The sequence below is a fragment of the Schistocerca gregaria genome, chromosome 1 (assembly GCF_023897955.1).
Source record: "Schistocerca gregaria isolate iqSchGreg1 chromosome 1, iqSchGreg1.2, whole genome shotgun sequence".
NCBI lineage: Eukaryota > Metazoa > Arthropoda > Insecta > Orthoptera > Acrididae > Schistocerca > Schistocerca gregaria.
In genome coordinates this window covers 1,107,055,510-1,107,083,480 of record NC_064920.1, presented here as the reverse complement: position 1 = coordinate 1,107,083,480, position 27,971 = coordinate 1,107,055,510, and the positions used below count along the sequence as shown (strand labels likewise).

The 27,971-nt window shown below is 39.1% G+C and overlaps 2 protein-coding genes across 2 annotated transcripts in view; one reads left to right on the top strand and one right to left on the bottom strand.

The window, feature by feature from the left end:
- Positions 1-11,558, top strand: part of LOC126283178 (28S ribosomal protein S31, mitochondrial) — a 61,391-nt gene extending 49,833 nt beyond the window's left edge. The window contains exons 6-8 of the mRNA XM_049982251.1: positions 3,853-4,020; positions 6,904-7,127; positions 11,217-11,558. Of these exons, the coding sequence (XP_049838208.1) occupies positions 3,853-4,020; positions 6,904-7,127; positions 11,217-11,449 (625 nt within the window). The 3' untranslated portion in view covers positions 11,450-11,558. The remainder of the gene's footprint in view (positions 1-3,852; positions 4,021-6,903; positions 7,128-11,216) is intronic.
- An 8,656-nt stretch (positions 11,559-20,214) lies between these two features.
- LOC126283145 (probable ATP-dependent RNA helicase DDX28) overlaps positions 20,215-27,971 on the bottom strand; it is a 72,820-nt gene continuing 65,063 nt past the window's right edge. Inside the window, exons 12-13 of the mRNA XM_049982249.1 lie at positions 25,245-25,397; positions 20,215-20,443 (exon numbers count right to left, since the gene is read on the bottom strand). Coding sequence (XP_049838206.1) covers positions 20,348-20,443; positions 25,245-25,397 — 249 coding nt within the window. The 3' untranslated portion in view covers positions 20,215-20,347. The remainder of the gene's footprint in view (positions 20,444-25,244; positions 25,398-27,971) is intronic.

Sequence of the window (27,971 nt, the reverse complement as noted above, 5' to 3'; positions counted from 1 at the left end):
GAGTTCAGGGAGAAGAAATAAAAACTGTAACATTTGCCAATGACATTGTAATTCTGTCAGGGAAAGCAAAGGACTTGGAAGAGCAGTTGAACAGAAGGGATATCAATAAAATTAAAACAGGGTACTGGAATGCAGTCAAATTTAATCAGGCTGTGGCGAAGCAATTAGTCAGGAAATGAGACACTAAAAGTAGTAGATGAGTTTTGCAGTTTTGGTAGAAAAATAATTAATGAGCCAAAGTAATCTAGCATACAGAATGCAGACTAGCTGTAGCACGAAAAGTGTTTCTGAAAAAGCAAAAATAAATGTAAGTTTTAGAAAGTCAATTCTGGAGGTAGTTGTTTGAAGTGTAGGTGTTGTACGGAAGCAAAATGTGAACAAAACCAGTTCAAACAAGAAAAGAATAGAAGCCATTAAAATGTGGTGCTAGAGAAGAATGCTGAATGTTAGATGGATAGATTGAGTAACTAATGAGGATTTACTGAATGGAATTGAGGAAAAAAGTAATTTACAGCACAACTTGATTAAAAGAAGGTGTAGTGCTCTACTGTAGATGGGATGTGGAATGTAGAATAACACAATCTGTATCTGAATAAGTGCACGCTTTATAACAGAGTCAATGTAACAGAGCTACTCCTGCACTCGTTGAAGCCATTAGTCAGACTGCCCTTCAGAGATTACTCATGCATGGTCTGTTGACCGCCAGCAATATTGCTTATTGTAAACAGAGTTCCCACAAAGATATCAGTCAATAGGACAGTTCCAAAGGCATCAAGGGATTGTCAGTTTGATAATTGAGAGAAATGTGTGTGTATGGGGGGGGGGGGGGGGGGGGGAGTTAAAGAGGAAGACCAAAGGATGAAGATAGAAAGCAGGTTCAGATGGATGTTGGTTGGAGTAGTCATTTGGAGATGAGGATGCTTGCACAGGTAGAGTAGTGTTTAGAGCTGCATCAAACAAGTTTATAGACTGGAGACTACAACAGCAGCAACAACAACATTTACTCATGCATAAGTGCAATTACTGCCCTTCATGTTCTCCATCTCATACAGTGACAACAACAATAATACATACTGTGAAAACCACATTCTTCAAAAGTGTGTATCAAGACAGAAAAGGTGGATGACTGAGTTTATAACTTTTGAAAAGGTGATTTTTAGTTGTGATGCAAACAGAGAGGAAGGAAAAGCTAGAGAGGCCTTATATGCAAGGCAAGGTGAAATTTGACAGGCTAATAGAGTGCAGGTGTTGTGTTGGCACATGTAGCACAGTGACATATTCAGGTAAGAATGGTTTTGATCAAACAGTCCATCGGTGTACTGTTGGTTCACAGTGTACAGCAAGCACAAAATTTTGGCAATCACACGTCGCCATTATCAGGTGTGCTGATGAACTCATCTGGGTGCACACTGCTGATACACACACCCTTTCCTTATGGGCCAATCGATACGGGGTCTGCGCCAGATGCCCATGCTTGTTGGCCAAAGAGGCAATTGTATCACTCATGCATGAATTCTCAGCTGCAGATGGAGTTTGCGCTGTCACAGCCAGGGCATCCCACAAGGTGTCACTGGCTGCAGTTGTCGACACAATTGCCTCTTCGCACACCAACGAGCATGGACCACATACAGAGTGGCTTGTGGGAGTAGGGGATTTACGTAGACTGCATTCCACCAGGAGGTCCATTCGTTAGTGCATCTGATCGCCATAATATTAGTGAAGGTTTATAATGACTCACCTGCTTAATTTTTAACAGTTAAGAAATGTGCTGATGAATTTAAAGTGGTCATAGCCGTAAAGATGATCAGCATGAATGTCAGAAACCTGCAACCACATATGAAAGCAGTGGGGATGTCGCAATTTGGTACTGAATTGTCAGCAACTAAAGGTATGAAATAGCTGGTGCCATAGATAAGTCAGAAATGGGATTATGGTACATTTTACATGAAGAAGTCACTGTGAAAAAGCTTAGTGCAAGTTGAGTGGCACATTTGTTGAATGCTGACCATAACTCTCTTCACGGGAGGAAATTATTCTCCAGAAAAATGTTGAATAAGTTGAATAAAGTGAATTGACTTCAAAGGAGGCTATATCTGAAAATAGATGAGTTTTTGGTCTAACAAGGGCATGAATCTTTTTCCTTGCTTTTGTGTAACACTGTTCTATTGTTCCTCAAAGTCTTGGGGGGGGGGGGGGGGGGGGAGCAGAGAGAGAGAGAGAGAGAGAGAGAGAGAGAGAGAGAGAGAGTTACAGTTATAAAAGGCATAGAGAATTCAGTGTGAGACTGAGCATCTGTTGTTGGTGTTTAAGGTAGACAACATAATGATAAATATTTATCTCAGAATATACAAAAACACATTTAATGTGTTCAAGTACACCCTGGCAGAAGAAGTTGTGTGAGATAAACGAAAGTTGGTAGATGTGTTTCTGCGTCAGGAAGATGGTGTCTATTCAGATTTTATGCTAGTCACATAAGAGTGATAGTAGCAGTGCCATTATGAGGATTAAATTCAGATTTGCTTTAAACACACACTTTAACGCTTGCGAGGATTAGTTACCTTTTAGACTGGGCGTGGTGAGTTGATGTTGCTCAAAACTGCCTATAAGGTGATGAAGATGCCGTTATCAGCAGCTCACTTAGTTTGAGTAAGGTTGTGTAATAGGGCTCTGAGAAGCTGCAAGTTCCTTACATGATATTGCAGAAAGACATTGCAGGAATGTAGCCACTGTACACAATTGCTGGCAGTGGTGATCATGGGAAGGTATGGTCACAATAAGGCTGGGCTCCAGACGGTCACAAAGCTCTAGTGAGAGGGAAGACCATTGTGAGTGGCGTATGGCCGAGGGGTATTGTACTGTGTCCGCAGCAGTTGGCACCAACGTGACACAACAGACTGTTACAAATTGGTTACTCCAATAACAATTCTGAGACAGATGCCCTGAAGCATGCATTCCACTGACCCCAAACCATCACCATTTGCATCTTAAATGGTGTCGGGCAAGAGCTCATTGGAGAGTGGAAGCCTGTTGTATTCTCTGATGAAAACTGGTGCCAGTGATGATGTGTTGACTAGGAGGAGGTCAGGTGAGCACCTGCAATCAACCTGTCTGCTAGATCTATGCTGGGAGTTATGGTCTCGGATGCATTTCGTATGACTGCAGGAGCAGTCTTGTGATTATCTCACTTACCTTGACTACCAATTTGTACAGCAGTCTGGTGATTTGAACTGTTGTGCTGCCCTGATGATTTGAACTGTTGTGCTGCCTTTCATAAACAGCATTCCAGGTTTTTTTTTTTCTTCTTTTTTTTCCAACGGATATTACAGCATACCGCTGTTGCAACCCAACGTGTTCTACAGAGTTTCAACATGTTGCATTGACCTGCTCGAATACCAGATCTGTCTCCTTTTGAACACATATGGGAAATCGGCAGATAAAAACACCAGCATGATCCACAACTAGCATTGACAGTCCTTGTATTGACTGACCAAGTGCCATAGGTGTAGGACTCCTACAAACTGCCTTCTGGTTCCTGTATGACGCAATGCATGCATGTGTGCGAGCTTGCATTCAACATTCTCATGGTTACACCGATTATTAATGTACCACTATTTCACATTTGCAGTGGCTTTTCTCACACTTACATTAACCTGTGATCAAGCAACTTCAATCACTTAAATGTGTTACCTGGACATAGGTACTCCTGAAACTTCATTACTTTACATTAATTTTACTTGGTGGTTTTTTTCCCAGTGTAGTTGAAAATATCCTGAATTATTTCCTGTGGCAATATACAGAATCATTCTACTTTCGTACAATTATTTGTAAGTAACAATGATGCTTTCCTGACAGTGAGCTCATAGCTGGAATGAAGATTGATAGAACAAAGAAACCTAGCCCATACGGTGCAGAAGAGACGAGCCGTGCACACCAGGTTAGGAGGATACTTGGGCAGCAGCCACCACAACAGCCACCAGCGGAACCTCTTCGACATACACGTGATACAGGCTTGACACAACCGTGAGTATGTAACACGTTTTTCTCCCAGTAAAGTTAGATCTGAATTAATAGCACAGGGTAAATAATTTTCATTAGAAGTTTAAAACCATTTGGTTGCAGGCCAGCATAATGTATCTAGGTTAGAAATACATTCAAGTCAGTGCCTACGCATAGTAGTGCTTTCTGTGTAAGTCTAATTGGATTCAGAACCACAGCTCCATCTCAACCTTGGACATACCTCTACTTCATTTTATCACCGGCGTTCAGCCATGAGATATGTTGCCATTAATATCAATATACTTACTACATGTAACACAAAGCTCTTCCCAATACATAGACTGAATACTTCACAGCAATATGGATGGGTAAAATTGTGTCATATTGCTGATATTTCAATAGGTAACCTCCCCATTGCAATTTAAATTCATGGAGGTGGGGAGCGGGGAGGGAAGGGTGGGGCAGCCTGCATCAGTGTCGTAAGAGAGCACTCTGGTGCACACTCTACACCTTGTGGACCCCAGGGCAACCTGCTAGTCAAAAATACCACCAGAATTTGCCAGAATTTGATAGACAATACCCAGTAATAAACAAAGAAAGAATTGACACTCATTTGATCACTTTTTTGCTTTGCCAGGGACCTAGGTGAATCCATGCAAAATTTAAACAGGACCCTCCATCTCTGTTTATAAGGGCATATGCCATGTAATTTCAGTAGATTCCCCTAGAACATTGTTCTGATAGAAGTAGTTGCAAAAAGCTTCTTACTGGAGTACTCCATAGGATGGCCAGTATTGAGACAGTGAAATGAAATTGAAAATGTAAGGTCATTTGTAAGAAAGGTGAATGGCTGAATTCAGTTTATTGGGAGAATTCAAGGAAAGTTTCGCTCACCTATAAATACAGAACACGTGCGATCCATTCTAGATTACTGCTAGAGTGTTTGCAATCCCCTCCATGTCACATTAAGGGAAGACATCAGAACAGTTCAGAGCCACATTGCTAGATAGGTTACCAGTAGGTTCAACAACACATAAGTATCATAGAAATAAAGTAGGAATTTCTGAAAGGCAGAAGGCATTCCTTTATGAAACACAATTAAGGAAGTTTCAAGAGCCAGTTTTTTTTTCAAAAGACTGCAGAATAAACCTCCTTCCTCTAACATATGTCATATAAGCACAGCTAAGACCAGGTAAGAAAAATCACAGCTCATTGAGAAGCATATAGACAGTAGCTATTCCTTTGCTCCATCTGTGAGTGTAACAGGAAACATATTGACTATACTGTGTTCATCAGAAGAATAAGCCTGATGTAAACATTAAACATTATGCCATGTATTCTTCCACATTTGCTTTAATCTCATTGGATTTCGTTTCATATGGAGCGGAAGTCAAGCTGTGACCAGAACAGTAAAGTACGATCATAAGGAAACGTTGTATGCTGTGTGTATTATATGCACATAGACTGAGCAATAATGCAGGACAACAGCTCTACCAGTGCATTAAACTTGGACAACAATGGCCAGCAAGCGGTCAAACTAACCTACAGTGATGTGAGAAGTTGCAGTTCAGATGCAAAAAGAGATGAGCAAAGAAATAATATTCAGAGAAACTCCCAGACAACCGTGCGCTTCTTAGGTGACCAGACAGAAAGCATGAATTGCACTCATTTTCACCTTACATTATATTCTAACTACAAACAAGTGGGATGAAAATTTCTAACTTAAACATAGGGTAATTTTTCTGAGCGAGTTTTGTGAAATGCAAAGCCATACCGCAGGGATTTAACAGTACTGTTGAAAACTGAAGCCACTGAAGGTATTAAGTACAGTCAGTCTTCTGGTAATCTCTTAGCTCAATTCCTTATCCAAATCCGAGAAATACATTTCAGTTCTGGAAGTGTCGCCTGCTACATTGATAATGAGCCAATTCACAAAGCCAACCACGCACTGCATTGTCTCTTCTTCTTTTATGATGAGGCGTTCTATATCCCACCAGCATTTGGCAGTAGTATGTGAGAAAGCTACGTGCGTTAGTTCCAGTACGTCTGGCAACTTAACAGTCTTGTTACTTCTCAGGCCAAATCCCACAGATCGTCTCCAGATCAGTTCTATTAGGTTAATATTGTAATGGTACAGTAGCAAAGATTCAGCATTTGTATGATGTGATGTGCTCAATGTTGTGAAAATAATTGTTTTCATGTTTCTATGATACTTATCTACCTCTGTGGTATAAATTGATGGACATTGTCCAAATAAAAAGAATTTGATTTTTCATTTTTGCCTTAAAAATTAAATTGTTGTGTTTTTTTTTTAAATTTAAGCAACTTTTATGAACAGTCTTTCATAAAATGTCGATAATGAAGAATTTTGAATTTGAAATGAAAACAGGAATTTCACATCCAATATTTAATTATAAACAAGAAGACATGCATTATTCATTTAAAAAAATGATGATGAGTTTTATTATTATGAGATGTAGGTATTTCAAATAAAAAAAAAATGGTACAAGGAAGATTTGAACCAACAAACCATTAACTGTAATTGGTTATCATTGCGTTATACTACCGCCTGCACTACATGTACCATGTTGGTTCATAAACCAACTGTATTGCATACAGTCACTGGGTAAACTTCAGAGCCAATTATCTCTGTAAATTTATGAAAAACATCAAGAACAGGTTTATTCTTACAATGAATTGATTATAACAGTGTGTATGCTGACATGGAAATATTGTTTATTTCTATTACTTTCACTTACATGTCTCATTCAGTTTTAATGGTTTCCTTATAGTGTCATCTGCATTTTGTGTGTAATATGTTGTATGTAAAATCTGTGACTTTGCACCTGATTTGAGATAGTACACAGCAGTTGTTGTCTTTTTTCATGAAACAGTTGATTATTTCAGGCGTGTGGAACGTGTTGACCTCTTTGGAGCTGAGCCTTTGGGAATCTTCAAAGTAGATGCAACCAAAACAGCTCAACCGAGCTTTGATTTGGAAACATGGACAAAACTGCAACAGCGAGAACTGAGACTTGCTGTGCTGCACCCACCAAAGAACATTTTTGAGGAAATGATCCTGTGGACAGAACAAGGCAAACTTTGGAAATTTCCAATTGACAATGAGCAAGGTATCAACATGTATCACCTTCTCTGTAATGGTGTTTTATCCCTGTGTAACATTATATATCTTGCCTCCCCCCCCCCCCATCCCCTTCTCAATAACATAATTTCTAAAAATATATCTGTTTGGCTGTGAATTTTCTTTTATGATAGCTATTCCACTGATGATTAACCCAAAGATGCATAATACTTTCAAAATATAACTGGAAGCCATAAAGGATCTGAAGATAATAGAAATGTTTTACTGCTTTGGAATTGTTTTACAAGTGTTTGCCTTTGCAAAGTCAAGCAAGTATGTCTCATTACTAGCGCCTTAATTTATGAAAGTTTTATTGACAGTGTGCCATCATGCGGCAGCTGATTTCTGCTCTTTTTTTCCTTATTGACAAGGAATGACTACAGTGTAGAATTCTATCTCTTAGCCACACACACACACACACACACACACACACACACACACACACACACTTTTTTCCTGTTTCCATCCTGATTTGTATCAATGAATACAAAGAATTAGCTGCAGTAGAAAATGGTTACAACACTTTCAAACGCACTATACTGGCAGCAGAATTTGTCTGAATTTCTTTGGGCTAGTCCTCTATAGTATATCTTTAATTTTTGTATACAAACAAATCTTTACGAAGAATTATAAATTGTTGTTGTTGTCTTCAGTCCTGAGACTGGTTTGATGCAGCTCTCCATGCTACTCTATCCTGTGCAAGCTGCTTCATCTCCCAGTACCTACTGCAACCTACATCCTTCTGAATCTGCTTAGTGTACTCATCTCTCGGTCTCCCTCTACGATTTTTACCCTCCACGCTGCCCTCCAATGCTAAATTTGTGATCCCTTGATGCCTCAAAACATGTCCTACCAACCGATCCCTTCTTCTAGTCAAGTTGTGCCACAAACTTCTCTTCTCCCCAATCCTATTCAGTACCTCCTCATTAGTTATGTGATCTATCCACCTTATCTTCAGTATTCTTCTGTAGCACCACATTTCGAAAGCTTCTATTCTCTTCTTGTCCAGACTAGTTATCGTCCATGTTTCACTTCCATACATGGCTACACTCCAAACAAATACTTTCAGAAACGACTTCCTGATACATAAATCTATATTCGATGTTAACAAATTTCTCTTCTTCAGAAACGCTTTCCTTGCCATTGCCAGTCTACATTTTATATCCTCTCTACTTCGACCATCATCAGTTATTTTACTTCCTAAATAGCAAAACTCCTTTACTACTTTAAGTGTCTCATTTCCTAATCTAATTCCCTCAGCATCACCCGATTTAATTTGACTACATTCCATTATCCTCGTTTTGCTTTTGTTAATGTTCATCTTATATCCTCCTTTCAAGACACTGTCCATTCCGTTCAACTGCTCTTCCAAGTCCTTTGCCGTCTCTGACAGAATTACAATGTCATCGGCGAACCTCAAAGTTTTTACTTCGTCTCCTTGAATTTTAATACCTACTCCAAATTTTTCTTTTATTTCTTTTACTGCTTGCTCAATATACAGATTGAATAACATCGGGGAGAGGCTACAACCCTGTCTCACTCCTTTCCCAACCACTGCTTCCCTTGCATGCCCCTCGACTCTTATTACTGCCATCTGGTTTCTGTACAAATTATAAATAGCCTTTCGCTCCCTGTATTTTACCCCTGCCACCTTTAGAATTTGAAAAAGAGTATTCCAGTCAACATTGTCAAAAGCTTTCTCTAAGTCTACAAATGCTAGAAACGTAGGTTTGCCTTTTCTTAATCTTTCTTCTAAGATAAGTCGTAAGGTCAGTATTGCCTCACGTGTTCCAACATTTCGACGGAATCCAAACTGATCCTCCCCGAGGTCTGCATCTACCAGTTTTTCCATTCGTCTGTAAAGAATTCGCGTTAGTATTTTGCAGCCGTGGCTTATTAAACTGATAGTTCGGTAATTTTCACATCTGTCAGCACCTGCTTTCTTTGGGATTGGAATTATTATATTCTTCTTGAAGTCTGAGGGTATTTCGCCTGTCTCATACATCTTGTTCACCAGCTGGTAGAGTTTTGTCATGACTGGCTCTCCCAAGGCCGTCAGTAGTTCTAACGGAATGTTGTCTACTCCGGGGGCCTTGTTTCGACTCAGGTCTTTCAGTGCTCTGTCAAACTCTTCACGCAGTATCGTATCTCCCATTTCGTCTTCATCTACATCCTCTTCTATTTCCATAATATTGTCCTCAAGTACATCGCCCTTGTATAAACCTTCTATATACTCCTTCCACCTTTCTGCCTTCCCTTCTTTGCTTAGAACTGGGCTGCCATCTGAGCTCTTGATATTCATACACGTGGTTCTCTTCTCTCCAAAGGTCTCTTTAATTTTCCTGTAGGCAGTATCTATCTTACCCCTAGTGAGATAAGCTTCTACATCCTTACATTTGTCCTCTAGCCATCCCTGTTTAGCCATTTTGCACTTCCTGTCGATCTCATTTTTGAGACGTTTGTATTCCTTTTTGCCTGCTTCATTTACTGCATTTTTATATTTTCTCCTTTCATCAATTAAATTCAATATTTCTTCTGTTACCCAAGGATTTCTAGCAGCCCTCGTCTTTGTACCTACTTTATCCTCTGCTGCCTTCACTACTACATCCCTCAGAGCTCCCCATTCTTCTTCTACTGTTTTTCTTTCCTCCATTCCTGTCAATTGTTCCCTTATGCTCTCCCTGAAACTCTCTACAACCTCTGGTTCTTTCAGTTTATCCAGGTCCCATCTCCTTAATTTCCCACATTTTTGCAGTTTCTTCAGTTTTAATCTACAGGTCATAACCAATAGATTGTGGTCAGAGTCCACATCTGCCCCTGGAAATGTCTTACAACTTAAAACCTGGTTCCTAAATCTCTGTCTTACCATTATATAATCTATCTGATACCTTTTAGTATCTCCAGGGTTCTTCCACGTATACAACCTTCTTTCATGATTCTTAAACCAAGTGTTAGCTATGATTAAGTTGTGCTCTGTGCAAAATTCTACTAGGCGGCTTCCTCTTTCATTTCTTAGCCCCAATCCATATTCACCTACTATGTTTCCTTCTCTCCCTTTTCCTACACTCGAATTCCAGTCACCCATTACTATTAAATTTTCGTCTCCCTTCACTATCTGAATAATTTCTTTTATTTCATCGTACATTTCTTCAATTTCTTCATCATCTGCAGAGCTAGTTGGCATATAAACTTGTACTACTGTAGTAGGTGTGGGCTTCGTATCTATCTTGGCCACAATAATGCGTTCATTATGCTGTTTGTAGTAGCTTACCCGCATTCCTATTTTCCTATTCATTATTAAACCTACTCCTGCATTACCCCTATTTGATTTTGTGTTTATAACCCTGTAGTCACCTGACCAGAAGTCTTGTTCCTCCTGCCACCGAACTTCACTAATTCCCACTATATCTAACTGTAACCTATCCATTTCCCTTTTTAAATTTTCTAACCTACCTGCCCGATTAAGGGATCTGACATTCCACGCTCCGATCCGTAGAACGCCAGTTTTCTTTCTCCTGATAACGACATCCTCCTGAGTAGTCCCCGCCCGGAGATCCGAATGGGGGACTATTTTACCTCCGGAATATTTTACCCAAGAGGATGCCATCATCATTTAATCATACAGTAAAGCTGCATGTCCTCGGGAAAAATTACGGCTGTAGTTTCCCCTTGCTTTCAGCCGTTCGCAGTACCAGCACAGCAAGGCCGTTTTGGTTAATGTTGCAAGGCCAGATCAGTCAATCATCCAGACTGTTGCCCCTGCAACTACTGAAAAGGCTGCTGCCCCTCTTCAGGAACCACACGTTTGTCTGGCCTCTCAACAGATACCCCTCCGTTGTGGTTGCACCTACGGTACGGCCATCTGTATCGCTGAGGCACGCAAGCCTCCCCACCAACGGCAAGGTCCATGGTTCATGGGGGGAGGATTATATTGCAGAAAACATGTAATATAGGTTATGGGCTGATAAGGCAGTAATACTCATTGCTGGGGATGATAGGAATTTACACAATCTGATTTACTATCTTCTCCTGTATTGGCTGTAGAGTCTTGGTAAATATTATTATTTTTTTATTTCAGGACTGGAAGATGAAGCAAAAGTACCATTTACAGACCATGTTTTTCTGGAGCATTACCTGGAACCATGGTGTCCAAAGAGGGGTCCTATACGACACTTTATGGAACTTGTATGTGTTGGACTGTCCAAGAACAGTTTTGTAACTGCTGAAGAGAAGCGTAAACACATTGAATGGTACCGAGACTACTTTGCCAGCAAAAAGGACCTCCTTGAAGAAGTTGGTGCTCTTGGGTGAAGGTCTATGTTCAGAAATATTTTTACACTCAATATTCTGTTACAGAAATTATAATAAACAATCTTAATTAAAGATAGATTAAAAAAGCAATGGCTTTTCTATGAATGTATATTTAGATTATTTTTGCAACTTATTGTCTGTTTAGAAGAATTTCTGTATCCCAAATTACTTCAGGGAACACTCTTAAGAGTAGGAAAGAATACTAAACAAATACTAAAAGGAATTGCAAACAGCAGCTGCCAACGCCAATGGTGGTTTTAACACCATGCTTTTCTAGCCATGGGCTTAGCCACAGATAATAATCATACTGACAGAGGAAATCCTAGTTTTGACTGGAGATCAACCCTTCATCTTTGTATTATGCACTGACTCAGCTAAGCCACAAATGAAAATGGTAAAAATAAATACCATTTTATTTAGTGAAATTGTATTTTGTGTGTGAAATAATCTCCATGTGCTAGAGGTCTGTGCAAGTTACAAAATGGCTGTGCAGAGAGGGATGGAAAATACTTTGTGATGTTGCCAGTATGTGGTCGCTGTCTCTGTGCCACACGATATGCTGCACCTGTACTCTCCCCTGGAAACTGTGTTGCACTACATGGGGGCAGTTGTTTCTACTTCTGAGAATCTTTCTTTAAATTTGTACACTTACTAAACTATAGTTTTGCTCATTAACATTTGCTTTACATCACGCAGAATGAACCTGCAATGTGTTACACTCACCATACTGCACGAAGACAAAAATCTATTCTTCATGTTTCTCATGCATACCAAAGCACACACTACAAACAAATATGGCAGAATGACACACAATGTGGTACAGTGTCCCAGTACCTGGGTGCTTATCTGCACATAATTCTGTGTAAAGTGGGATTTTCTGTATAAACACAAACATCATATCCATTACAGTGACTACTTCTCTTCGTGTCCTCTTCCCATTTCATCAATTTTTCTATTGTTGTGTCTATCTTCTCCCTACAAGAGTGAGACAAAGCATTTATTTTTACCACGTTCTTCACTATGGGGAAGTTAGTACCTTGTAAAATAAGCAGTATGTCATTGCTGTCCTCATAATATTAAGATATTTAAGACAATTATTTAGTGTGTACTTGCCCAAAATGACATCTGGCTCTGTCTCTGCCTTCACCCCTCCTAATTTACAAAAAAATGGTTCAAATGGCTCTGAGCACTATGGGACTTAACATCTGAGGTCATCAGTCCCCTAGAACTTAGAGCTACTGAAACCTAACTAATCTAATACATCAAACACATCCATGCCCGAGGCAGGATTCGAACCTGCGACCGTAGCGGTTGCGCAGTTCCAGACTGAAGCGCGTATAACCGCTCGGCCACCAAGGCCTGCCCTAATTTACACTGATCAACCAGAACATAAGACAACCTACCTCATAGCCGTTATATCCAGCTTCGGCACCTCATCTGCGCGCACAAGTCACCTAATTTCCATAAATTCCAGGGAGGAGGGCAATGAGCTCTGACACCACATTGTCACATCCCAGATGTGTTCATTTAGGTTCAGATCTGGTGAGTTGGGGGACCAGCACATCAATTGGTATTCACCACCACTGTGTTCCTTGAACCACTCCATCACGGTGCCTTGCACGAGCTCCACTGGACCCATGGATGCCCATGTAGATGATCCCCAGGGCATATTGGAGCCACCACCAGCTTGTCTTCATCCCGCCGGCCAGGTGTCGAGGAGCTGTTCCCCTGGAGGACGATGGATTCATGCCCTCCCATTGGCATGAACAAGGTATTGGGATTTATCAGTCCATGAAATGCTCTGCCAACGTCCAGATGGTCATGTGCTCGTTTCAGTTGTAGTTGCCGATGTTGTGGTGTTAACAATAGCACATACATTGGTCGTCAGCTGAGGAGACCCATTGTTAGGAGTGTTAAGTACACTGTGTGTTCACACGCACTTGTACTTTGCCCAGTATTAAATTGATTAAATTGTGATGTTAATTCCATCACAGTTTGCTGCCTGTCCTGTTTTACCAGTCTGCCAGCCTATGACATCCAACATCTGTAATGAGGGTTGGCCATCCAACCTCACAACATCTGGACATGGTTTCACCTTGGTTTCATCACACGTTGAACACACTCTCCACAACATTCCTCAAACACATGACAAGTCATGCAGTTTCCGAAATGCTTGTGTAGGGCCTCCGGGCCATCACAATGTGCCCTCAGTCAAAACCAAATAGATCACGCACCTTCCCCATTCTACATAGGAACAGCACACTCACTGATACTATAAGCACCATGCATTTGTGTGGCTAGCAGTCACTCTTCACCAAGTGATGCTGCTATTGCCAGGATGGGTTTATATCGAGGTAGGTTGGTGGCCATGATGATCTGTCTGATCAATGTATACAGATAGAAGATGTGAAGATCAATAGATGTCTGGCAAGCAGAATAATATGTTAAAACTTGTGTATTTCATTTACGTCTATAGATATGTTTCAGTGTTGTATGATTATGAGGGGCAGTCAATAAATAATGCTCCGTGGCACTCATTATGAAGAATTTCTGCACAACTGAATTTTTTGTTGCAGAAAAATAAATTGTGGTGAACGTCCATAAAACATTTCTGTGCAGTGTATAGTAATCACGCAAGTGATAGGAGTACTGACGGGCAATGTATAAACAGCGTTAATGTGTAAGTGCAGAAGCTGAACTCTAGAACTGGCCACATTCAGGATATTCTGTTACAGACACTCCTCCCAGCCAGCATGATGAATCACACAAATGCCATTATTCTTGCAGACCAGCGCATCACAACTAGACAGTTGGCTCCACAGCTGTCAGTGAGCCCTGTGTGCACAGATTTGACACTCTTGGATGTTCAAAGGTGTGTTCAAGATGGATTCTATGAAAGCTCAGAACAGAACATGAGATTCTAATAAAAGCCATATCGTCAGATCTGTTAGAGCAGTGTGAGGCCAATGGAGGGGCCTTTGTGTTTGGTGTTAGTTTAGTTTCAGCGTGCAATTATGATAAAACTACTGCTAGGTTGCAGCGGTAATGGGAAAAACAAGACAGTCGATGCGAATTGTTCCAGACCAAGCCAATACATGATGGAGTGGCCCAGTCACCGTCTTTTCTTGTGCCACTTATAACTCAATCTCATCTTTTTGTTTGTATTTCTGATGTACTGTATTCAGCAACAACATCAAACATCGACCTTTTGTATTCAAACACTCACTCTTGAAGAATATGCGACACTCACTCTTGAAGAATACACTTGGTCATAATCGAGGAAACGTCACCCAATTCCAGCCAGAGGACTCTTATTGGTTGGAGACTTGTCAAGTCACCCAACAGCCTGTGCAGCCACCACACCACACTAACACACGCAAAATGAGCTCGCCTACTGGATGTGTGGGGAGAGTGGCCCCTCAGCAACAGGAGTGCAGGTAGGGATGAAAGCCATTTGTGAAGTGATGAAAAATATACTTTTCGTGCAGATGATGTGCTATGACAGAGATGTCACATGGAAATAGAACAAGGATTTTGTGATAGTACATTTTAAAGACTTTAGTGTTCAAATCTAACATGATAAAGTCGCAACAACTGCATACACCACTCATATGTATACTTTGCACTGCACAAACCACACACTGCAGATCGTAAAGATTGGCAGCAGTGATAGAGGGCATGAAGCAAAACTGTAGTGTTTGAGTTTTCTTTCAAATAAGCTCATAATATTACCTGGGGACAAAGCATACAGAAAGTAACTGAGCCAACTTCTAATAAGCTCATAATATCAATTGTGGAAGAATCTCATTTTTTCACATCTGTTTCTCTCATCAAGCCTAAAATAACACTTTCATGGTGGTAAGCATCTGAAGTGTGTCTCATAAGAAAAGCATTTAACAGTAACAGCAATTGTGACAAAGTGTCATTATGCAGAAGTCCACATTTATTCATATGGTTTAACCACTTAGCTGTTGTGATGTTTTTGGTTTAATTTGACATGTTCATCAATTTTTGCTTTTTTCTGGGTGAGCACAAAGGATGATCTCTAAAAAAAAACACTTTTGTGTAAATGTTGTTGTTGTGGTCTTCAGTCCTGAGACTGGTTTGATGCAGCTCTCCATGCTACTCTATCCTGTGCAAGCTTCTTCATCTCCCAGTACCTACTGCAACCTACATCCTTCTGAATCTGCTTAGTGTATTCATCTCTTGGTCTCCCTCTACGATTTTTACCCTCCACGCTGCCCTCCAATGCTAAATTTGTGAGCCCTTGATGCCTCAAAACATGTCCTACCAACCGATCCCATCTTCTAGTCAAGTTGTGCCACAAACTTCTCTTCTCCCCAATCCTATTCAATACATCCTCATTAGTTACGTGATCTATCCACCTTATCTTCAGCATTCTTCTGTAACACCACATTTCGAAAGCTTCTATTCTCTTCTTGTCCAAACTCTTTATCGTCCATGTTTCACTTCCATACATGGCTACACTCCATACAAATACTTTCAGAAACGACTTCCTGATACATAAATCTATACTAGATGTTAATAAATTTCTCTTCTTCAGAAACGCTTTCCTTGCTATTGCCAGTCTACATTTTATATCTTCTCTACTTCGACCATCATCAGTTATTTTACTTCCTAAATAGTAAAACTACTTTAAGTGTCTCATTTCCTAATCTAATTCCCTCAGCATCACCCGATTTAATTTGACTACATTCCGTTACCCTCATTTTGCTTTTGTTGATGTTCATCTTATATCCTCCTTTCAAGACACTGTCCATTCCGTTCAACTGCTCTTCCAGGTCCTTTGCTGTCTCTGACAGAATTACAATGTCATTGGCGAACCTCAAAGTTTTTACTTCTTCTCCATGAATTTTAATACCTACTCCAAATTTTTCTTTTGTTTCCTTTACTGCTGGCTCAATATACAGATTGAATAACATCGGGGAGAGGCTACAACCCTGTCTCACTGCTTTCCCAACCACTGCTTCCCTTTCATGCCCCTCGACTCTTATGACTGCCATCTGGTTTCTGTAAATGTAGTATTGTATATTTAATTTCCTTCACATAGACAGATTTTATATAAAGTATTTGAGAGGATTGCGATTTTTAATTGTTTATGCCAAGTACGTGTTTTTGCTCATATTTTGTGGATTTGAACATTTTCCTCAGTGTTGTGTTTTTTAAGTCCATGCTGCATGAAAAAGGGAAATAGGGTTTCACTGTACTACTAAAAAGGCCCTATTCATTTTTTCTCTAGCACTAATAGTTTCCTTGTTGCAGGGGATGGAAAAACTGCAGATTATTAAGAATATGGTTTAAATGTTACAGTGTACTGTTAAATGAAGTGGGTTAAGAACAACTATTAAATATGATTGCTGCATATTAAACACAATAGAGCCCTATTAGGGGATAAATTGTGTTCTGGGGGTGTAATCACAGAGTACAGAAGTAAGTATAGGGGCCTTTCCTGTTTCAGAGGACTGTGGGAGGCTTGTGTCCAGACCCCCACCCCTTTGGTACCTAGAGCACCTAGCGCAGCACCAGTAACACTGCTGCTTTCTCTGTGTGTATGTGTTTACTTTTCTACTGGGTTTGCTTTAGATTTGTTAGTTTTCAAGTTAATTATAACTTCTTCATTTTACAATTGCTGATGGCAGAATGTGGAACTAAACTTTGTTTACATACACATCGAACCAAAGGCCTCTGACAATACTCAGCAGTACACAACTCGTGCATGCACCTCGGTATTATACAGTCATTTTATAGCCATACTACATTACTACTTCTGCGTATTCTTAGCATCTGCTGAAATGGATAGTCATCGCACAAATATACATTATCGAAGAGTTCGCTCAGGTGGAAAAGTGTTGGTAAATAATGTAGTTCAGTTCTGTCAAGAAGAAAAACCAAAAGGTCTGCAAAATTTTAAAGAATTAAAAGTACGATATTTCTTAGAACAAGAAGAGAAAATAGGGTGCAAAAAAACCTAAAACTGTGATCTGAGCCCATTCCATTTGTTAGATCATAAAACAACAATTTTATCTTAATTTCATATGCTTCTTTTAGAAGAATGTAATAGCAGTTGCTTCAGTTATCAGACAGTAACACCAACTATATTTTATTTAATTTTTCAATTGCTATATTTTCTGTAGAATATATTAAAAAAGAAAGTACTGGTGTCTCATACAAGCACAGCTGCATTGTTCAACCATAAAACAAGTTTTATTTTCCTATCATTCATTTCCATTGTTATTCTGCAAATGTGTTAACAGAATGTACTGTTTGCTGCACTTACACCAAGTACAGCTCTGGAACCATGTTACATTTTGACTGAGTGTAGTTATATCCCTTATGCGTCATTTGAAACTAGCAGTAGCAGACCGTGTCAACATTTCACAGCATGCTTTGCTAAAACGGCAGTTGCATTGTGAACAGGTAATACATAAACAAGCAAATAAATTCAATAATATAGGAAGCACTGTTTCCTGAAACTGGGCAGCATAGACTGAAAAAACATACAATCGGCATCATGAGCTGAAGACTTCTGGTGTCTTTTCATTTCGTTACGGTTTCCCTTCACTTCTAGCTTCGTTTTGTATTGGCATCATACGAGAAAGAGGAACCTGAGGTAAATCCGCATTTCACGTAGCAGGAGACAGTAGCTGCGCGTTTGGGACATAACTGCCAACCTCCTTGCAGAGAATCTCCAACGTATCTCATATTTTTACAAGAACAGAAAGAGGTTTCATTCTCCTCCCAGCATTAAAAACAATTTTGATATGTTAGCTATATTTTGTATGCAGCAGCCTATGTCTTAAAACTCACCAAACATAAAATACCCAGGGACTACATTTTTCATTGCAAACTTTTCAAAATATGTGCGGTACTGTACTTTACTCTGAAGTATCACAATAACTAAGGGGCATAATAAAAGAAAACAACCTCATTATCAAGCTGAAATGTGTGTGGCTACAAGATGTGGAAAAAATATATTTTCTTCCCACACTGTTTCCCCAAAATCGAATGAGAAAGGCTGCAAAGCGGAGAACACATGTGTATCCCAAAACAGTGGCTTTTTTTTTTTTTCAGAGAAACCAAATTTTTAGTAAGAAACTAACTACAGAGACAGATGTAGCTTTGCTTCATCTCCTTAAAACTTTTAACTTTTTTTTGGCACATAGGACAACCTGCAATTTCACTTCCCCATGCATCGTGCAATACATGTTGCTTGAAGCGTCCAGCACCTCAGTTGTCGTGGGTGCCTACAGGACTCTTTATTTGCTTCTATGCTATGTGGATGTAATAGTGGGAAGGGGAAGAGGCAAGGAAGATCGGCCGATTGTGATCAAGCAATTCCCTATTTCATAGGTCTGCAAACTGAAGATGAGCATGTGATTCCCACTCTATCAATTCCACTCTGTCACAAGAAGCAACTACAGGATGTTTCACAACGTTATACCGATCTGCCACAGCATGGCTTATGAAACACTGGAGACCCACAGAAATGCCGGGGAGGGGGGTTATTTTCCACAAAGATGTGGGTTACTAATAATACTAACACAAGAAAAACATGTAGACAGAATATACGTAAATATCTGCACACTTTTCTACCATGCAAGAGAGGAAATTGATTCTAAGTTATCCTGTACGGCAGCTTCCTGCCCAGTCAACTTACGTGAGTGGACAAAATAAGTTCAATGAGCAGCATTTGTTTATACTGTGGAGTTATTTGCAACTTACTAAACGAGTACTTACTTGCAAGTGTTATGAGAACTTTCATATAAAATATGTTTATACACAATGGCTGAGAGATGTAAAATTTGTAAATGTGATGATGATGTCAGTGACCTATGTGGTGTTGGTGGGAAAGGGATTGGATTGGTAAATGTAGCACCTTGCTGCTGCCATATCATTGACAGCGAATTGTAAATCTGTGTAATTGTGTTGCACTCACTCCATGGTAAATTAATGAGTGACCAGAAAGTTACTGCATTTTATCTTGCCATTGTGTTACTGCAGGAATTGCTGCCATTTGTTGAGTGGGCTTCACTAATGAGCCACTTACTACACATCCACTGTATATCTTTCCAAGATGAGTGTAAATATATCTGGGACTGACCATGTGCAAATCTAAAACAGTAATCTGCTTTAATGAATTGCTTAGCTTACGGTGAAATGTCTAAGTTTTATAACATCTAGATGACCTATTTCTGTTGCAACAGGAGATAATTTCAGCCACTGGGCCTCTCCAAATGTGGGGATAGCTAAGGTTGCAGTGATGTATTTGATACTCCTCATACTGTGAAAAGTATTCCAGCCAGTGAAATTGAGAATGTCTAATAATATTGACAGCATGTTAACTTGGGGGGGGGGGGGGGGCACTCTTCGGTGTGGTACACAGGTGACAGCTCCAGCTGTTGAGCTTCTTTACATAACAACTTGTCCAACATCTGCAAATACACACTCACTTAAGAAACTGAAAATAATTCTATGATTCAATTGCAAGCTCAAGTTATTACCTACTCACATAAATGAATTGGATAGGAAATGATAGAGAGGTATAGTCAGTCTACAAAATGAAAACTGAACAGTTCTCTGGTGGAGGAAGTTGCCTTACCTGGAAGAATGCTACAGCTGCAGTACACAATGACTAAGAATCAATTTGCCCCCTAGCAGTGTAGAACAGGCTGACTTTATCCTTCACCAGCATAAATTTGGCAGTGTAGATGCATTTTCAAGTGTTTGTCAAAGAAAAATTCATATTTTCTTGTTTCTGAAATTTATTTTATTCAAACATAACTTAAAAACAAAAAAAAAAACAAAAAACACACACACACACACTTGAGAAACTATCACAGCATTATAAAGTAGTGGAATTCGCTTTCATACAATATATCAACTCTCCCCCAGACCTTTCATCAGTCTGTATGATATGATTTTCTTTATATTAGCATTCACATTTGGTAGGGCAATCATCTTGCGGACAGAATACTGAAAGAGAAACAACAATTACATTATATTTCTAAATAAGTTGCAGACTGTATAAAGCGCAAAAGTGTGTGTGTGCAGGGGCGGTGGCAGAGTTTAACTGTGTTCACTCTTTCCTTTATATTAGGAATGTAATTTTACCTGCATGCATAATGTCAAAGTAAAATTTTCATATCAAAAGAGAGAATATCTTCTTACACTATACATTGCAAGGTCATGCCAAACAGTAATGCCTCCAAATTTTTACTTGAAAACTCTTAAAGCTTTTTAAATAAAAATATGTTAGTAATATTCTATTTCTTTATTTTTCATGTCTACATATTTGTAGCCCTGTCACTTGAGGGCTCTGAATTTTTGCATTTAACATGGCAGTGAGTAACATAACTGTCGCTGTGTGTGAGAAAGAATGTGCTGTAATTGAGTTTTGAATCCAAAAAGTTTGCTTACACATGGAGCAACCTCTCCTTCAGCAGGATAGTGCCAGACCACTCATGAGTACTGTAGCGACCCAGCGTCTTTGCCATAAGTCATCTTCTGTACAGTCCTGATTTGGCCCCATTTGATTTTCACCTGTTTCTAAGGATAAGGAATGAGGCCACCTAGGAGATGTCCAGTAGCGGAGCATGCCCTCCAGCATAATTCTAGGAACCTGCTACACCGTATGTACCATTTGGCTTCTCCCACCCAACACCAGTCCCTCTGAACTGCGGAGATGGGAACTTGCACTCCAACACATCGTTTCATCCCGCCATCCCCCTGGACTGAACCTACGTTAAACAACCTCACTCCCATTTACTCTTCAGTCTTCTCCTCTTTCCCTTTCCTCTTTAGCCATTCACAAATCTTTTCACCGCACATAGTTGTGTTTATCTTTATACTATATACCTCTTTACTTCTGTATGCATCCTCTTTGGTTTCAAGCTGGCACAGTACTTACAGTAGAATATCTTTGGCTTCCCTCTGACAACCATGCCTCCATCCTTGCTAGCCTCCCTGTTTTCGTTTTCCTGTTGCTTCATAACCTGGGTTGCGAGTAACTGAATCTACTTTCCCTTCTTCCCTTTCTTTCCCCTCTCTCCTCCCTGATGAAGGAACATTTATTCGGAAAGCTAGGAACATAAATTTTTGGTTCTGTTTTTTGTGTATCTATCGGTTGTACTGAGCTGAGGTAAGTACTGGCCAGCCCCTCTATTACACTATACTTGTATCACCAAAAATTTATTGTTTCCTTTATTATATCAATATCTTCACAAAACAAGAGACATGTTTCACAAATGAAAACCACTCCAACACAGAAAACTACAGGATATACAAAGGAAAACCTGCAGTCAGAAGAGGAACACCAACAATCTTTGGCATATAATTTGCGGTTCAGAAATAAATCAAAGACAAAATCCTACATTTCAATTCAGTATCAAAGAATTTCTGCAAGATTAGATTAGATTAGATTAGATTAGATTAGATTAATACTTGTTCCATAGACCATGAATACGACACTTCATAATGATGTGGAACATGTCAGGTTAATGAAAGATGTCTGTACAAGATATTACATTACACAAAATATTGCATGACACTAATGCTTAAGTTAGTTTTTTTTCCCTCCCTTAATTTATATCTAAAAATTCAGCCAATGAGTAGAAGGAGTCGTCATCTAGAAATTCTTTTAATTTATTTTTAAATGTTGGTTGACTATCTGTCAGGCTTTGGTGCTGTTTGGTAGGTGACTAAAGACTTTTGTGGCAGCATAATTTACCCCCTTCTGTGCCAAAGTCAGATTTAACCCTGCATAGCGAAGATCATCCTTTCTCCTGGTGTTATAGTTATGCACACTGCTATTACTTTTGAACTGGGCTGGATTATTAACAACAAATTTCATAAGTGAATATATATACTGTGAGGATCCCTAGATCCTTAAATAGATGTCTGCAAGATGACCGTGGGTGGGCTCCAGCAATTATTCTGATTACACGTTTTTGAGCAATGAATACTTATCTACTCAACGATGAATTACCCCAGAATATGATACCATACGAAAGCAGTGAATGAAAGTAGGCATAGTAAGCTAATTTACTGAGATTCTTATCACCAAAATTCGCAATAACCCTAATAGCATACGTAGCCGAACTCAGACGTTTCAGCAGACCATCAATGTGTTGCTTCCAGTTTAACCTCTCATAAATGGACACACCTAAAAATTTTGAAAATTCTACCTTAGCTACAGACTTCTGTTCAAAGTCTATATTTATTACTGGAGTTGTGCCATTTACTGTACGGAACTGTATATACTGTGTTTTATCAAAATTTAAAGAGAGCCCGTTTGCTGAGAACCACTTAATAATTTTGTGAAAAACATCATTTACAATTACATCACTTAGTTCTTGGTTTTTGGATGTTATTACTATACTTGTATCATCAGCAAAAAGAACTAACTTTGCATCTTCATCAATATGGAATGGTAAGTCATTAGTGTATATTAAGAACAGTAAAGAAACTAAGACCGAACCCTGTGGGACTCCGTACTTGGTAGCCGCCCCCCCCCCCCTGTTTGAGGAATCAGCTGTTGTATTAACATTACATGAACCACTTATTTCAACTTAAGTATGAATTAAACCATTTGTGCACTGCCCCACTCAAACCATAATGATTTAGCTTATCTAAAAGAATTCCATGATTTACACAGCCAAAGGCCTTTGATAGATCACAAAAAATACCAATGGGTGATGTCCGGTTATTCAGAGCATTTAATATTTGATCAGTGAAAGCATATATAGCATTTTCTGTTGAAAAGCCTTTCTGAAAACCAAACTGACATTTTGTTAGTACTTTATTTTTACAAATATGGGAGGCTACTCTTGAATACATTACTTTCAAAGCCCAAAGAAAAATTATACTTCATGAAAACAGTGCCAAACCCAGATTCAAAACCAACTTCAATAACAAAGGTAGATGAGATTATAAAACAACACAGTCTCAGAGGAAGACAGCATTACCTTCAAGATCTGCAAACTCAAAAACTAAACCATCACAAATATGGAATACAGAGAAAATTCCACAGGAATGGAAATGTGCATTGATTCACCCACTCCACAAAAAGTGTGACAAGAGAGACCCTAATAACTACAGAGATATCTCATTGTTACAAGGCACCAACAAAGTTCTCTCCACTGCAAGACTACAACCACAGGCTTCAGAAAAGGGAGATCCTGTACTGAACAGATTTTGAATCTGTAGGCACTTCTGAAGGTCAGACAGACAACCAACACTGTAGTCACGTTCATGGACTTTAAGAAGGCCTGTGACACCGTGAAAAGGCAGGTTCTCCTTGCCTCACTAGGAGAACTAGGACACTCATACAAGACACCACATCCAAAATAAAATTTATGGGAAAAATCTCAGACCCATTCAGGATACATACAGGGGTCATATAAGGAGATGGTCTTACCACTTTTACTCAATGTGGTCTTGGACAAAATTATCGAAGGATGAGGGGGGAAAAGTAAAAGGAAGAATGTGTGCAAACAAGATGATCATAACATACCTGGCATTTGCAGATGACTTGGCAAGACTCAGTAACAATAGACAAAAGCACATGAAGTCTCTGCCAAAAAAGGTCTACACGTATCATATAAGAAAACGCAATGCATGCAAAGAAAGAACAACAATCTCCAAGCCATGTACACAAAATACAGAAAGGTTAACAGAATGGAAAAATTCAAATATCTTGGAGGATATATACAAATAGGAGGATCAAACAAGGTGTCCAACACAGAACAGAAAAACTTCAGCTAGTACACAGACTGATATATACGAACTAAAATAAATGAAATATTTCAAGACAGGCTGAACAAAGGCACTACAGTACAGTTGTACTACCAGACTCACTTTACGCATCAGAAACAACCACAATCGGAGCATCAAGCCTCATAGGGACAAAAAATGGAATGTGAAATGCTCAGAAATTTTTTTTGGCATAGTACATAAAGATGGTGTATGGATAAAGAGACCAACCAAAGAATTATATGGACACACCGACAGGCTCATAGACAACATCAGAAAAAACTAAGTAACGTTCTATGGACACACGCACATAGAATGAACGACAACAGAAACACAAAGAGGATCTTTGATGTAGTAAACTGTTCAATAAAAAAAATTGGTTTCAAGAAATAAAAGACCTAAAACAAGCAGGGATCAGTATTGAAATTATAAATGAAAAAGAGAAATTCAGAAACAAATATTGAACACAAAATCTGAAGTGAAAGAAAGGAAACAATAATAATGATGATGATCACCACCACCACGTAGAATGTCACTAACCTTTATTTTATTTAAAAAGCTTTAAGAGTTTTCACATAAAAATTGAAAGCATTACTTTTCAATGTGCCCTTGTAGATTTTGATATTTTTTTTATTATTTTTTTTAAAGATCTAATACATTATTCAATCAGCTGATGCAAGATACATCTAAAAAAAATCAAGATACTGATTAACATTTGCACTGATACAAAAATTACAGATGCAAAAGAGAAATAATAGGCAGTAAAGACACTAAAATTCTGCAGTTAAAAATAAGTATACATTTTAAAACTGATAATTATAAGACTGAACAATGGAAACTCCAGGTAGGAATGGCAACACTGCATGAAAAAGACAGATTGCTACTTACCATAAAGGTGACACATTACTTATGTTCCAGACAGGTACAATTAAAGGACACTTGCACAAGTAGTGTAAGTGTCTTAATTGTCCCTGTCTGCAATTTAATGTGATAATTGTTGATTACAAGACTGAAGATATTATACCTCTATATCCTGACAGAGCTTGATTTCACGTGGTCCCTCCACAAAATTGGTTATGTGACAACCACTAGAGCTGCCAACACGACCTGTACGACCACATCGGTGGATGTAATCTGCCATGTATACCGGGAAGTCATAGTTCAGAACATGTTTCACCTGGAAAAAAAATTATAATGCTTGAGTAGTGAATTACCATATTTAAAGAGGATGTACTCCTATTATAAATAACTAAACCAGCTCACACAGAAAAAAAATACGGATGCACAGCCACTAATGTCGTGAAAATTTCTTTGTTGCATAAAAACATATATTTCAACAAAACTATACATGCTCTGAAATTGCCACTTAGACTCAAAATTATTATGTGACAGTACATTTCAAATACTTCTGTGAGTATTGACTAAACAGAAACTGATTTAGATTTACAGAACTGGTGGTCCCATGGTAAACAAACTAAATGACTTCTTTCTATGCTGTGTCACTTCAAGTTCCCTTCTGTCTCTATTGAGTTAGTGCTTATGGAACATTAAACTCTGTTTTTGTTTTCAAAGCCCTGTCAGGTCACCCTGATATAAGTTGTCATGGTTTCCCTAAATCAGTTAAGGATTCTTTGAAAAGGACATAGCTGATCTCCCTCTGCACACTTGCCCTAGCTGACCTCATGTTCCATCTGTAATGATCTTGATGGCAAAGTGAGATTAAATCCTAATATTGTTTCCTTCGTTATTTACTGTAGCTTTGATTCTGTCACTGCTATGTTTAACAGTGTCAAGCCAGATCAAAACTGCAAAAATGGAATAACTTATAGTTCTATGCGGATAACTAATTACAAATGATGTGTTTCTTTAAGTTCGCCAGTGGGTAACATATTCAGTCATCTGTTTGATTGGGCTGTCCCAGATAAACACACAAAAATGATTTTCTTCACTGACAATAGCACATATTTTAGTTAACTTCACAATTAGAAGTAACATATCCTTACACTACATAAGATCTGAACACAGAACTGGTTCACTGTATATACACCACCCAGACAAAGACGGCGTGCAACAATGTCAATGATGTTTGTCTGTAAAACATGATGACAAATACATATGAGGCATATCTAGAAAGTAAGTTTCCCGATGATGATAGTGCCCATCAAAATTCATTGCCAGGTCTATGGGTAGAACATCATGAGCAAACATATGGTGCATCACTGGCGTAGCCTGTTTTCCAAAGGCAATCAAAGTGTCCATGTTGAAGAGTGCAGTGTGTGACTGCCCCTCATCAATGATCACCTGAATGAATTAGTGTGGCAGCGCATCCTGGAGAACCATTGCTTCAAGATTATGGAGCTCAGCAACCAGCCAGCATTTTCACAATGACGAAGAGCTGAAGATGACTGTCACATGCGGTTCCGTTCACTGACAGCAGACTTTTACGACACAGTAATACAAAAGTCAATCCCACAATATTACAAGTGTGTCAATTCTTTAGGTGACTATGTTGAAGAAAAGCTCAAACATTGCTGTACATGTTGCCAATAAAGTTTTTCATGTAACTATGTTATCTTTGTTTAAAAAAAAAAAAAAAAAAATAGTGAAACTTACTTTCTGGATGCGTCTTGTATACCATGAAAAACTTTATTGATTACTAGCTGACAAATGGGGCATTGCCCAGGTATTAATTTTGCCAATTTTCTGTAAGCAACAAAAACTAAACTCAAAGTGGTTAAGGCAACCAGGCGCAATAAGCGGAAAATGTGGGTTCAAGTCCCTGTCTGGCACAAATGTTCATGTGTCATGAATAGATAGCATTTTTACACCTAATACAGCTCCCCAAACAATTTGCAATTAGTGAATAAATGACAAACATTGTCAGATTAAATAAGGAAATCATGAAAACACACTTTGTTGGCAGAACAATGCCCAAAATATGCAAGCCTCCCAAACAACTTGGCTTCCAGTAGATATGATACACTTACACAACTCACTTGGTTTAACACACTAAGAATGAGCCTGTAAGTAGCCGAGAGAGAGAGAGAGAGAGAGAGAGGGGGGGGGGGGGGGGGACTGCAAAGGGAAATAAATTATTTATTGGGGGGGGGGGGGGGCAAGAAGTAGCAAGTCACATGGAGACTTATGTAATACACTACTTAAGTCACCAAATGCTGTAGGAATCCAGCAGAATACCCCTTCACACATTTCTTGTGGAGATAGTGGAGACACCCGCACAATGTGCCAGACCATTGTCATTTCAGTGATCACACTACACTAATGTCTTGAGAACCTACCACTGTACTTTGTCTGTAGATTCTGAGTCTGCTACATCTATAATCTGCAAGCCACCTTACAGTGTGTGGTGGAGCATACTCTGTGAATCATTGTCTGTTTCCCATTTTTCTGTTCTAGTCACAAATTGTGCACAGGAAGCATGATGATTTCTAGGTCTCCATAAGAGCTCAAATCTCTCTAGTTGTACCTTCATGGCCTTTTCACAAGATCTATATAGGAGAAAGCAATATGTTGGTCATTCTTCTAGAAATCCACACTCATTTGTGCTGCAAACCACAGTGACGCAAATGCCTCTCTTATAGCAGCCACTACTACAGTTAGATTAACATCTTTATAAAATTATCACACTCAATAAACAAACCCTTAATTAAACACACTGTTTTTCCTTGGATCTCCTATCTCTATCTCAGTTTGGATACTTGCTCATATGAATGCAGTGAAATCACAACACTAC